The following is a 13,269-nucleotide window of genomic DNA, read 5'->3' as shown; positions in this document are numbered from 1 at the left end:
GGGGTGTGTGTGTATACGGGGAGGGGTCAGCGAGAGGGAGATGGGGAGGGGTGATGGGGGGAAGAGAGGAGAGAGGGCTGGGATGCGGGGGAGACAAAGAGGGAGATGGAGGAGGAGGTGGCACCGGGAGGAGAGGGCTCCCAAAGGCTGGGGCTCTGAGCTGTGCTTGTCCTGCAGGGGTCTGATCGGTGGCCGAGGTGGCAGGGAGGTGTCTGACCCTGCTGTGGGGGTGGAGAGGGCAGGGGGAGCAAGCCTGGGGGTTCAGTCCTCGTGCCAAGGCATCCCTTTCCCAAGATGGAACGTCGCCCGGGGTTCATGAGCCGAATTTGCCATCTAGTGGCTCTGGGGACCATTGCAGAGGGACCCACGGGGCGGCAGCAGCACCTTCTGCCTTAGGGGTTAAGCTCAGGGCGCTTCTGCTTTTACTTTACTCACAGGGGCCCCCAAAACAGCCTGTGGTCCCTGGAGTGACATTGCCTTGTTCCGGCTGCCTTGCAGGGAGACAACTCGGTGCTCTCCAGACAGTCCCTGCTGGCTGCTCCAGGACCCAGCCCCACCACATGGTTCAGCTCCCACTGCCATGCAGCAAGGACAGGAGCTTGGCCCCATCTTCTCTGCTCTTGCAAAGGTACCCACACGTTTGTCTCATGTGTTGCTCCTGACCTCACTCTGCCACCAGCCAGCCCTTTCAGCAAGCAGAGGGGTCGTAGAATCACAGACCTTGTTTGCACTGGAAAAGACCTTTAAAAAGATCCAGTCCAACTGCTCACCCAGCCCTGCCAAGGCCACCACTGCCCCATGTCCCTCAGCACCACATCTACAAGGCTTTGAAACCCCTCCAGGGATGGGGACTCACCCCCTGCCCTGGGCAGCCTGGGCCAGGGTCTGACAGCCCTTTTGGGGAAGAAATTTTTCTTAATATCCAATCCAAACCTCCCCCAGTGCAACTTGTTGTGTTGCTTGTCAATTAGGAGAAGAGACTGACCCCTGTTTCTTTACAGCCTCCCTTCAGCTAGTTGGAGACTCTCAAAGCTGGAGACAATATTAGGGATTGAGCATCCCAGGCCCTGGGCCAGCAGAGCCTCTTTTGTGCTGTCACCCAGCCCAAAAAGTTCTCCATTGGTCAGGGAGAGCTTTGGCCACCCTGTTGGTGGGACTGAGTGGCAGATAATGGGGGACAGTCAGGATAAAGAAAGGGGCTCAACGCAAGGCAGTGTCCACAGCTTTAATGCACAGCTCTCCTGAGTAAGACCACATCCATCAATAAATAAAATTAATAATATTAATCAGAGCAGCTCCAGCAAACCCTGCTGTCACCAGTTTGGCTTCTGTGTTCTCCACTGTGCCCTCCTCAGCAAGGGCTGCGGCCGCTCGGCTGATGCAGAGGACACAGAAGAGGCACCATCTCCCTCCCCTTCTCAGTGAGGGCCTGCTGGACAGGAAGATCTCAGGTTGCCCAAATGCCAGTCTGGGAAGAGTCTTCCAAGGCACCTGTTGGCTCCCACCCTGCTTCATGCCTGGCATCACGAGGCCTCAGCTGCCCCCTGCCCCAGCCAGATGCCCTTGCCTGAGGACCAGGAGCGCAGACGGGGTGTTCCCCCTGCAGACACACACGTGTGCATCCTGCACACACACACGTGTGCATCCCACAGCCCTGCCCGAGGGATGCCTGAGGGCATCTAGCACTGCTTGTGGGGCCCCTCTAGGGTGATGTAAGGCACCACGACAGGCCAGGAGTCACTGGGCCAGTATTTCAGCATTGGCTTGAATGATGGCATCTCGTAGCTGACGTCAAAGTAGATGACCAGTGGGCAGAAGTAGAGCAGGGCCATGGCTATCAGCACATGCCTGGCAAGGAAATCAAAGAGACACGTGTTGGACAAGGGTAACTCCATCTGCTCCTCCTGCACCATGTGATGCTGGCATTGCCACCGTGAGAATAGAGCCAAGGGGTGCAGCAATGGCAGGCAAAGGTTCTGTGATGCACGAGGGCTGCAGGGAGTGTGGATCCTGCAGGGTTTGTGCCTGTGGGAAAATCCTGGAACTCTTCCAGGGTGAAGAGGCTGGGGACATTCCTTGCACAGTAGTGATTTAGGGACTTAAGCCCCAAACCAAACCTCCCCATTCCTCCTCGCCTGGCCTGTCCCAGCAGCACTGGGAACCTGTCCTGGTCAGCCCAGTGATTTCTAAGGATAAATCTGGGAACAAGAGCTGTGTGCAGCAGTTCCAGCCAGTCTTGGCCAGGCACTGACATCTCTTGCTCAAGCAAATCACTGTTTCTTGGTTTGTCTGTTAAAATAGCTCCAAGAACATTGCTCTTCACGCAGCCTTCTGCGAGCAGATGCAGCCCCGTGAGAGCAAAGCTGCTTACCTGGAGGGACTGTGAGAACAATTTCACTTGCAAAACACTGTTTGGCTGGTGTGGAGGAAGTAAGAGATACTAAACAGTGATTAGGATCAAATCCTTGGGCTGGGACCAGGGTGAGGAATAGCACCAACAGGGGCAGAGGAAAGGAGGAGGTGGTTTGGCAGAGATGCGGCTGCTCCCTGGTTGAGTGTCACAGCCCTGCTGCCACCTCTCCTCAGCTGTGGCCTTTGAGCCCCTGAAATGGTTGAACTGGGGTTCATGCCTCTCTGCTGGAGCCCTTACCAGAAGCTGTGCAAGTAGGGGAAGCTGACAGCCTGCCAGAGCCCACAGAGCCACCTGTCACTGAGCCAGCTGCTGATGGCCAGTACCCACCACAGGACCATGACGGCGGCCATGCGGTGAACCCTCTTGTCCTTGCACCTGGAAGACACAGCAAGGGAGAGGGAGCAGAGCATCGTGTGGGAAAGCAAGAGAGCTTTAAAGAGTGCTGGTTCCTGCCTGCAAGTACTAATGCGACAGAGCAAAAACCCAGCAAGTTTCTCCTGGGGAGTATTCATCACAAGACCTGGAGAAGTGTGGCTCTGTAGCCAGGGATTCTGTGGGTGAGGATAATGCCAGGAGATGCCAAGGCACTTCCACCTTTCTCCTCAGATCCTGAGGGGTTCTCCCAACCTCCACACTGATTCCCAAATCCCCACAAAGGGGAAAGAGCTGCAGAGATGGCAGCTGGAGAGGAGAAGATACACTTGTCCCATGGATTGTCCCCATTCTGTGTGGCACCTGGGCCAGCTGATCTCCTTGTCTCCCCCTGCCCCCACTCCTGCCTTGTGCCTCTTTGTGGTCCCTCCCAGGTGCACAGAGTCACTGCTATGTGTGACCCTGCCAGGATCATGCCATGGAGCTGCAGAGAACCCCCCTCAGCCCTCTCCTTACTTCTTCAGCTCACACCAGGTCAGGTAGAGCATGTGGAAGGCGATGCAGTTGAGGGCGTAGGCGTTGAAGGCAGGTTTGACAAAGGACATCAAGGTGCTGATCACGGTGGTGACACCACAAAGCCAGAAGAAATGCTTCCTAAAGGGAGGTGGGAGTGAGTGTCAGTGCCCCAAGGTTCACAGTGTGGAAGGATAAGGATGGTCCTTCTCGTTGCCTGAGAGAGGAAGCCCTTCTCCAACACCTCCAGTCCCTTTGCACTCCCAAGCCTCTGCAGCAGCCCTTGCAGGAAGGCTGAGGTATCTATTTATCCTTGTGCTTTGCCCAAAGCCCCCCCAGGCAGAGCAGGAAACACAGCCCAGAAGGTAACTCGTGCCCTTCCGTGATGGTGTCAGTGGCAGCATCGAGAGGCAAAGGCATGAGGAGCTTTGCAGAGGGAAGGGCTGAGGAGCAGGAGACCCAGCAGGGGCTGGAGCCTGGAAAACGTGCAGATTTGGGCTGACTGAACAACAATAGGGCTCAGAGGGGCCTTTCACATGCAAATCCTTTCCCAAGTCCCTTCCCCTCTCCCCCAGCCAAGTCTCCACAGTGAACTCCTGGTGACCTCCCCTGTGGCATGGGAAGAGGGGACTTGGAGCAGATCTTTGCAAGGCTTCTAACTGGGCTGGCTCAGAGGGCTCCAGTTCCCGGCCAGGATGGGCCCATCCTTTGAGCAAAGCCCTGCTGGGTTCCTGGTCCTGCTGATCCATATCCACCCAGTATTCCCACCCTTTCTGCCGAGCTCCCCTAGCCCAGCCAGCCCTGCAAACAACCTGTGAAACGTGGGATGTTAACTTGGACCAGCTTGTGGGATGGGAAACCCCATCAGCCTTCAGGGGAAGCTCCCTGTGGATGGCAGGGGGTGCTAGAACAGTTTGACAGCACAGGTAATTGAATGTCTGTGCTCAGGAATATTTAATTTCTTACTTCATTTTGAAATTCTCCATGCAAAGTTTCCCCTGCAGCTTCACAAGGAGCATCAGCTGCAGCTGACAGGAGCCCTTCCTCCTGGGAGGGCTTCTTACTCTTCCTCTACCAGCACATCCACCACGGAGGGATGGAGGGTCTGGTCCCAAAAGTCTCCCAGGGCCTGGCTGGGGGCTGGGGGGGGTGTGTGGGTCAACAGACATCAATGTCCCTCAGAATCATACCTGCTCTTGATGAACCTGGGGAAGTAAACCTTTGGGTACCAAAAGGAATATGCCACAGCCAGTGCCCAGAGGATGGAGAGCTCATCCAAGAGTTGTCCCACGTAGCTCAGGGTCATGTGAAAGTACATAGAGAAGATACCTGCAAGGAGCAAGGACAGCTTGTGTCAGCAAAGCTCCCTCCTCCCACAAACCCCTCTGGCTTGGGAAGTTCCTGGGGGCCATTCCTAAAGACACACTGTTCCTGAAGAGCAGGGCATGGACCTTGGTGTTGGTGGAGGCCTGAGTGAGTCAGTCCACCCAGCAGCACAGGGATTCACTGGGCTGGAATTCAGCAGGCGAGGAGACCTGGCTGTTTGGTTTCCCACCCCACGTGGCCCCAGTGCTGTGGCCACTCAGAACCAGCCTCCAAAGATACCACAAATGAACAGTCAGGTACTCTGGCAACCCTTCTGGTCATCTCACCACCTTGGCACCCACCTACACAGACGAGCAGGGCAGAGACCAGGTACATGGGCAGGGCCCTTTGCTGGCAGTACTGCCAGTTCAGGTAGAGCAGGACAGGAGCAAGGGCAAAGAAGCAGACATTGCTGATCTGTAAAAACAAGAGCCACATTCAGCTTATTGCATGATCCTGGGCAAGTTCCAACCCACCTTGTGCCTCATTATCTCCATGTGTGAAGAGGATACTGATCTCTAGTGGGAAGTGTTGTGTGGAAGCAGGTATTGCTCTTGGCACAGGGAGGGTTTCTCAGGAAGCAAGGCTGGAACTTGAAGGGCAGCTCTTGCTGTGACAGCAGTGGCTGCAGACATCTGTGCTCTTCCTGCAGGCACCTCTGGGGCCAGCAAGCCCAGGACAACCTGATGTGCCCCTTTGGGATGATGGTTTATCTTCAGCTGCCCGGTGTCCTCAAGCAAATTGCTGAAGCTCTTCTGTTTGCAACCATCTCCTGTCATCACGGACCTGCCAGGAATTCCCTGGGTGGCTTCTGCCCCTTTTGGCCAGCAGGCAGCCCCCCTGAGTGAGGGGCTGGGTGGGTGTGAGGGGCTGGGCCACCACAGCCAACTGCAGGCAGGAAAACCATTGTTAACTGGGAGTGGGTGTGGTGGGGAGCAGCAGGACAAGCAGGACTAGGGAGGTGGGAATAGGCAGGATTGAGGTGACATCCTGTAGTGTCATGTGCAAATCCACCTGGCCTGGGGGAGGGGGGAGGCATTATGGACACTAGTAATTAAGACATTAAATCATAAACCTCCTTTAAACATACCTAGCACATGAATGCAGGGAAATGATTCTGCTCCCATTTCCAAGGCTGTCAAAATGCTTTATTGACAGGCTTGGAATTGTCTGGGGAGGTGGTTCTGGGGCTCAGCCTGTTGCTGGGCTGCACAAAGGTGCTAGTGCTTTGGGGAATGGCAAAACGTGGGAGCTGGGGGGGGAGCAGTGGGTACCCAAAGCCTGGACTTGTCTGCTGGATCAGGCCCTGTCCACCCTGCAGCTGTGGGGGAATTAAGTTTGAAATAATCCTTCATCTCTCTGGGGTTTTACCCTGGCCTGCTCAGCTGATTTTGCAAACCCAGTAAAGGGGTATTGTGGGGAAGCACTGGCTCCCCAGGGAAAAACTTTCTTGCTTATAAAAGCTTGGGACTATGGGGCCACATTTTACCTGCCAGACATCCCTCTGGGGCTTTGGAGAAGCAGAGCAGAGCCATCTGCTAAAATGCCTTCTGGCAAGGATGACTTTTATCACACCCAGACAATCCTTTTGCTTTCATCTTCCAGCAGGATGCTGCCCCAGACCCCAAGCCTGGAATCTGACATCCACAGCTGGAATCTCACCCCTCAGCAGCCCTTAAACCTGCACCAGGTAAGCTGCAAAACCAGCACTTGGTTTGGGATGTCTCGTGGGGTCTAAGTTGACAGTAACAGGGCTGCAAATCACAGGGATAATGTCATATACATGAAACACACCCTCCCATATTCCAGAGGGAAACACAATTCACACTTAATGTAAGGTCTCTATTCCCTTTAACACCTGGAGATTAATCTTGAATTTCACTAAGGCTTTCAGGAGACAAGTTGATGCTCCCATTAACAGCAATTTTCAGGCCAAATGTATTGGTTTTCTATAGGATCTTAGAGCCAAATCCAGGCCTGTTCCCATTCCAGCCATGAAAAGGGAAGTGCTGGTCCCACTTGCACACTTGAGGTCAAGCTGTTGGGGAATGATGGAGAAACCAAAGCGTGTGTTACAGGAACAACTGTGTTGCAGACATTTCTTTTCCTGTGAAATGGTTCAAGAGGCTTTTGGAAGAGAAGCAAGGGTAGTAAGAAGAGAGAAAGTGCTTGCAGAAAAGGCAGCAGTGTGCAAGTGCCAACATGCAGCTCTGAGTGAGGAAATGAGGGAGTCTGGGGTTGCACAGAGAGGTCTGAAGCCCTTCTGCAGTGGGCATTGCAACAGGGCCATTAATTACATGATAACAATTCTGTCACTTCATTAATTCAGGCTGAGATGTGCAAGATCAGATATCAAAGGGGAGGGATAATCAGGGGAACTGTGCCAACAGGGTTGAAAAGAGAGAGTGATTCCTTGCAGAGCAGCCAAGCTTGGAGCTCAGGGGGTAGCTGCTGCAAAACTGCATCTGCAGGGACAAAGAGGCTCCATCACTCATTGGGTTCAAGCCCTGGTTTGTAATTGCTGCCTTATATCTTCCCTCTAGGACGTGGTAAGGTCCATCTTAAATGTGATTAGGAGGGTTTTGCTCCCAGTACTCACACTAGGAAGTTTTTCCAGAGTCTCTGCTCATGATGAACCCTCCCAGCACAGCTGGGTCTAGCTCCCAGCTGGGTTGTACTGGCCAGGAGGCACCAGCTCCCTCTGCCTGGGATGCCAGGGAGATGTGACCAGAGAAGGGTGATGGAGCCAAGGTGGGATTTGACCTGTGCAAATGGCTCAGCCCTGTGGTTTTCCACTGTGTGAGCTCAGAGTGATGTCCCACTTCCTAACAAGTGTGAGTTGCTGCTCCAGGTGCCTAAGCCAAACCTGCCTGTGCTGGCATTTGTGAGACTGGGATCAATGTCATGGCTCTAATCCTGGTGTATTAGCAGGATCATCAGCAAGGCCCCAGGGCTTCTGCAACTCATCACTCTAAAGTCTAAGACAGAGAGAGAGACCTGCAGGGAACCTGTTTGCATCTCCATCCATGACAAGGTGAGAACAAGCTTTGGACAGGGACTGGGACAGGAGGTGCAGGTTTGCAAAGCTCTGCCTGCCTGGGTGAGCACAGCAGCAGTGCAGCTGCAGCCAGGGCATGGAATCATGGAATGGTTTGGGTGTGAAGGGGCCTTAAAGATCATCCAGTCCCAGTCCCCTGCATGGGCAGGGACACCTCCCACTAGACCAGGTTGCTCTGAGCCACATCCAACCTGCTTTTGAGCTAAAACCAGGCATTTTCTGCAGTGAAAGAAGATTTCTGCAAGAGAGACATTAACTTAGAGGGCAGCAAAGCAGCTTTATCTGAGAGAGGAACCCACAGGGCCAAGGACAGAAGTGAGGTTCTCCAGACCTGTACAGTGAGGTCCTAATAGCCAGACCTGTGCAGCAGAAGGTGAAGCTCCATGTCCTGACAGTGCAATGTCGTGCCAGTGCTTTGGGGCTGGAAACAGCTTTTTGGGTAGTGTTGGCAGAGTGCTGCCAAGGAGCTGCTGTGCTTCTGCAGGGGACTTTCTGAGCAGGTGACAGGGATGTGTCAGTGGTGCTGTGAGGCTCCTGAGCCTCTGCAGAGGGCTGGGGCACACAGCACAGCTCTGACACAGGGAAAGTGAGGGCTTCTTTGAGCTTATCTGGGTAGTTTTCACCCACCCATCTCAATAAAAGCATCAGGGTGCTCTGGATACACAGCAGTGTCAGAGCTCCTGCTGCTTTGCCAGAGGATCTGGGTGTTATTACCAGCATCCTGAATCAGTCATTTCAGGAAAGAAATTAGGGTAGAAAGACAAGTCCCTGACTGATGACCCTCATGTTCTCCTACCAACAGCCAGAAGACAATAAATTTCTGGGTCACTGAGTCACTATAAATAGTTAGTGCTTTGCTGCTGAACTGCATCCAATCACAAGCCCCCATGTATTATTAGGCACTTAGAGATACTGTTTACATGCTCTGCTCATACCCTTGGTGCTTCTTTCTAATAAAAAGCATCCAACCCAAGCAGACCTGAGAGAGAGTGAGGCTGGCACAGGGCAATTCCCAGCAGCACGTTGCTGCTTCTGGCACAAAAGGACCCTGCTTGAGCCCCAGGCAGGGTTGGGAAGAAGATATTGAAGAGGATGCTGCATTTGGAGCCCTGCTGGTTTAGTGCAGGGGCCTTGGGCAGGAGCTGGCTGGATTCCCAGCTAGTCTAAAACTCTGGCAAACTGACACTCAAGTCAATATTGATGTAATTGTCTCAGGGCAGGCCAGGGAGATAAGGCTCACCAAGCTTGCCACAGAGGAGGAGGCAATCTGACTACAGGGAAGAAATGAATAGAGGAGAGAAGAGGAGATCCAGGGTGTTGAGATTGCATCTGAGGGAGTGCCCTGAGCCCCAGCTGGATCTGCAGCATGTTGTCAGTCAGCAGGGACAGCCTCCCACCAGCCCAGGTTGCTCCAAGCCCCATCCAACCTGCCCTTCAACACTGCCAGGGATGGGGCAGCCACAGCTTCCCTGGGCAACCTGGGCCAGGCTCTCACCACCCTCACACTCCACAATTCCCTCCTCATGTCTCACCTCAATCTCCCTCTGCCACTTTTCATCCATCCCCCCTTGTCCTCTCCCTCCCTGCCCTTGTCCCAAGTCCCTGCCCAGCTTTCCTGGAGCCCCTTCAGGCACTAGAAGGAATCTCCCAGAATTAATTCTGATTAAAACCATAACTTCCAGACTTCCTGTTCTTTGTGGTAACCAGCCCCTCTCCAGTGACCCTCCAAGACACAGAGTCATTCAGCATCTCCAGCTATGTCTGCAGTGCTACTGTGAGTGATTTCTGTACCACCTTGCTCTGCAGCTCGGGGGGATGCAGTGCCTGAAAACAGGCACCATCACAACAGAGTCAGATACCAGAGGGAAGCAAGACTTGGTCTGGGCTGGCAGATCTTTATTTGTTCCCTGTCCCCAAGAGAACTGACTTTGCACACCCCCCTCGGAGACCCTGCTGGGGCAATTAGAGCTGCAGGGTGGGGGCATTACCCTAATTATAGGCAATTTATTAAAAGCAGGAAATGCTTGAAAGAAAAAAAAAAAAAAAGAGGAAGAGACACTTCCACGAGAACAAGAACTTCTAGTGTTAGATGGTAATTGCTAAAAGTTGTAAACAAGGCCTTGGGAAGGTTGTAAATCCACATGCCTCACAGCCCTGCAGCTGTAATTGCACTGAGGGAGAGGGACACACTTGCAGAGACCCGGGATCTATTGAGCCCTCTGCAGACAGCAGGGGAGGCTTCCAGCCACACTCGAGCCAGGAGGCTGCATTCGAGGGGCTGCTTCTGGCTGGAGTCTGAATGATAAAGGATCACAGGAGGTGAATCTGGCTCATCCATCAAACTTCCTCCCTCTGGCCTCTCAGATCCCCAACCCGCCCGGTTCACGCAAGTGCTGTCTCTCGTTTTGCCACTCCTGTGCACTTAGCTGGAATATATGAGCTCTGTGTGGGACTTAACCCAGTTGGCAGGAGAGCTGCAGGACTGGTATAACTGGATCTCACAAATGTGGGCTAAGGAGCTCCTCCAGAGTTTTCTCACTGGGAGCTCAGCCCCACATGTGCCAGAAATACCCCCGACCCCAGCACCTGTGACAAGCAAGTCCCATGAGTTACCTGAAGCACAGAAAATGTTCCCCATACAAGCACCCTCCAACACCAAGGAGTGAACACTCAAAGGAGTGAAGAGGAGGAGAGAAAACAAGGTTGTCCCATCTGGTGTCCCACCAGCAGCTCCAGGGTGCCCAGCCTGCCCTCACTCACGGTGTTGTAGTACTCCGCAATGATCGCCGAGCGCTCAAAGTTGTTTTCACACCAGTCCACCTCAGCACTCTCGTAGGAAAAGATGCTTGGCATTGTTGGGCCACCTTTGGAGAAGGGAGAGGAGCAGGGTTAGTTTTGCAGGTGGGGAAGGAGCCTCCAGCACAGCCAAAGGCACAGGGGAGATGCACACCCTGCCCATCCACACCCCTGCGCTCACCAACCTGCCCAGCGCAGCATCCTTACCCTGCTAGGAAAGACTCATCCTCTTCTCAGCACTCAGCATGTTGTAGAATATTTCCTTCTCTCTCCCTCTTCCTTGTCTCTCCTAAGGCAACAAATCACCCTAAGAAGTGCTCTTAAACTCTGAGCCTGGGAATGGTCACCACAGCCCCATCCATGACATTCACGTCTCTTGTCAAGGGTTGTCGCTTCCCCACTCCAGCCCTGTCCTTGTCACCTTCTCTTCTCCCTTCTCTTCTCCCTTCTCTTCACTTTCTTTATGACTCAGACCTTTCTGCCAAGACTCTGTGGGCTGTGAACTACCTTTTGGGAGTGGAAAACCCTACAGGGTTTATTGCTCATTGGCTCTGTTCTCATTAGTTACTTCTCAGCATCTTCACGAGGGCTGGAGCTCACCTTGCTTAGCCCTGGAGCTCCAGCACAGACCCTGGGCATTACTGGAGTCCTGGGAGGGGAGAACAGGCACTGGGAGGTGTCTCTTTGCTGGGAATGATTTCCCTTTGGATGTGCTCCCATGCAAACCCAGTCCTGGCATCCCAACGAGGGGCATTAGAGCTTCACTGCCTGGGTGGGCTCCCCAGTACCAGGTTCTTCAGCCTCTAGCAGTGCCAGAAGCTACAGTTACCATTGGGATTAAAAAATATATAAATCTAAACTTTTGCCTGTTTTCTTTCCCCCCTGCTAAAGATATTCCCATCCTTGGTGTTATCATCAGTTCTCAGCCCTCTTTTATGCATTTGCAAAGGTAAAAGTTCTGATCCAGTTTCTTGCTTGGCATGTTGTCTTTCAGATCCTTCAGACTTCAAAGCTATTTGAGAAGCTGACAGATGGATGCCAACCTTAGAGGTGTTTGGAAGCACCACCCCGACCCTAGCAGCTGGGCTGGTGCACAAGAGCCACAGAAATTCCTGGATCCAAGCAGTGAAATCCCTGGATGCAGTGTTGAACTAACCCACCTGGCTGTGCTTCCCTAGCTCTGCAGAACGAGCAGGGACAGGGGTGACACCAAGCACTTCAGCAGCACCTCTGAGCTCCTGAGGCACCTGTAGTAAGGGTGGAAAACACCTGTCTCTTCTCTGAAATTCTGGCTAACTCAAGGAAAGGAAGTTGATCTCAAAACCACTCATCAGTTGATCACATTCTTGTGGAGAAACAGTCAAGTCCCTGTTTACAGCAGGTACAGCTGAGCAGCAGTTCAGTTGCTGTAGGTGTGCAGGGGTGTGAAGATACCACAGCTTCATCTGCTTCCCTTCCCAAGAAGTTCAAAGGGAGAAAACACCAGAGTGCAGCACTAATACAAACAAGCTCTTCTGTAACCTCCTGCTCCAACCAGATAAACTGACTTGTGGATAAACCTCCACTGTTCTTTTACAGTGGCAAGTTAATGAAGCCATCCCTGTAATCCAGGCTGCCTGGTTCCCCAGGGCAGGTGAGATCACAGCTGCAGAAGAAGGATAAAATAGATGGCAGGCAGATTGTTCTGAGGTCTGACTCTTCATGATCTTGGCTTTCCTTGTGCTCACTCACAGAGTCACAGAGTCACAGAGTCACAGAGTGGTTGGGGCTGGAAGGCACCTCTGATGATCATCTAGTTGCACCTCCTTATCCCTGGTGCTCTGCATGATGCTTTTACAGCCATGCAAGTGGTTGTGTAGCACAGAAAAGAATCATATGCAAGGTGGTAAATCCCATCTCCTAGCTGAACAGACCTCAGTGGAGGGACGGTGAAGGGATGGAGGAGACCAGAGACAGAAGAAGAAAAAGGGAACAGAAAAACCCAAGTAGCAACCAGAGTGCCCAGTGGCTGCTGGCTTGCTGCTCCCAGCTTACCTGTGTTCCCTTGGGATGCACCAGCACTGCTTCCACACGGTGAGGCAAGGTGTTGGGAGCTCCAAGGGTTCTAGCAGAGCTGGAACAGTAACCTGTCCTGCTACTCTAGCTCCAGAGGAGTGCCCAGAGTGTGATCTCACCAGGAGCAGCAGCCAGGAAATACCCTTGCTCTGTCTCTAGGGAAAGCCTTGGGATGAGACAAGAGCCATGTGCACGCTCGAGGCAAACCTGCCAGTCCCTCAAAGGGAACATAATGGCTGGAGGGTTTATATCTCTGCACCCAAATGGGCAGGGGCAGAGAGGGAGGGCAGAGGAGCATGAGCTGGAAAGGTTGGAATAATGAGTGGAAATGCAGGCTGAAGTCACCAGCTGCCCCAGGCTGGTTCCCCACGCAGGCGCACACCTCCATCCCACCCCTGCTTTCCCAGGGGAGGGACTGATCCAGACAGCCCAGCTGCCTCAAACCCAATAAACCAGTTTTCACCAAAAAGCACTCAGCAAACTGATGCTGCCTCCTGTCAGGGCTTAACTTGGAGCCACTTTTCAATCTCAAAGAATGGGCTGAGCAGGACACTTCAAGGCAACTGCTTTGCAAAGGTTTTCTCCCTGAATTCCAGTCAAGATGTCAAGAAAATTGGCAGCAATTAAACCTTCCCCAGAAATCACCTTTTTTTTTCCCCCCTCCATGTAGGCTTGGGAAAAGAAGCAATGTGTTGCT

The 13,269-nt window shown here is 53.1% G+C and overlaps 1 protein-coding gene across 1 annotated transcript; it reads right to left on the bottom strand.

Moving 5' to 3' along the window:
• Positions 1–1,679: 1,679 nt before the first annotated feature.
• Positions 1,680–10,574, bottom strand: ACER1 (alkaline ceramidase 1). Its single transcript, XM_010005573.1, has 6 exons — positions 10,482–10,574; positions 4,966–5,080; positions 4,489–4,627; positions 3,302–3,439; positions 2,651–2,788; positions 1,680–1,848 (listed from the first exon to the last, which is right to left on the bottom strand). Exons 1-6 carry the CDS (start codon positions 10,572–10,574, stop codon positions 1,680–1,682), a joined length of 792 nt encoding a protein of 263 aa, XP_010003875.1.
• Positions 10,575–13,269: the final 2,695 nt, after the last annotated feature.

Source organism: Chaetura pelagica, unplaced genomic scaffold, assembly GCF_000747805.2.
Source record: "Chaetura pelagica isolate M959 unplaced genomic scaffold, ChaPel_1.0 scaffold741, whole genome shotgun sequence".
Taxonomy (NCBI): Eukaryota; Metazoa; Chordata; class Aves; order Apodiformes; family Apodidae; genus Chaetura; species Chaetura pelagica.
This window is presented reverse-complemented; position numbering and strand designations above follow the sequence as displayed.

Coding starts and splice junctions, on each gene's coding strand:
- ACER1 (XM_010005573.1), bottom strand. CDS start 10,574: ATGCCAAGCATCTTTTCCTACGAGAGTGCTGAGGTGGACTGGTGTGAA. Junction 4,628..4,965: donor TGCCCTGCTCGTCTGTGTAG/GTGGGTGCCAAG, acceptor TGCTCCTTGCAG/GTATCTTCTCTATGTACTTT. Junction 1,849..2,650: donor CCCTACTTGCACAGCTTCTG/GTAAGGGCTCCA, acceptor TTTCCTTGCCAG/GCATGTGCTGATAGCCATGG.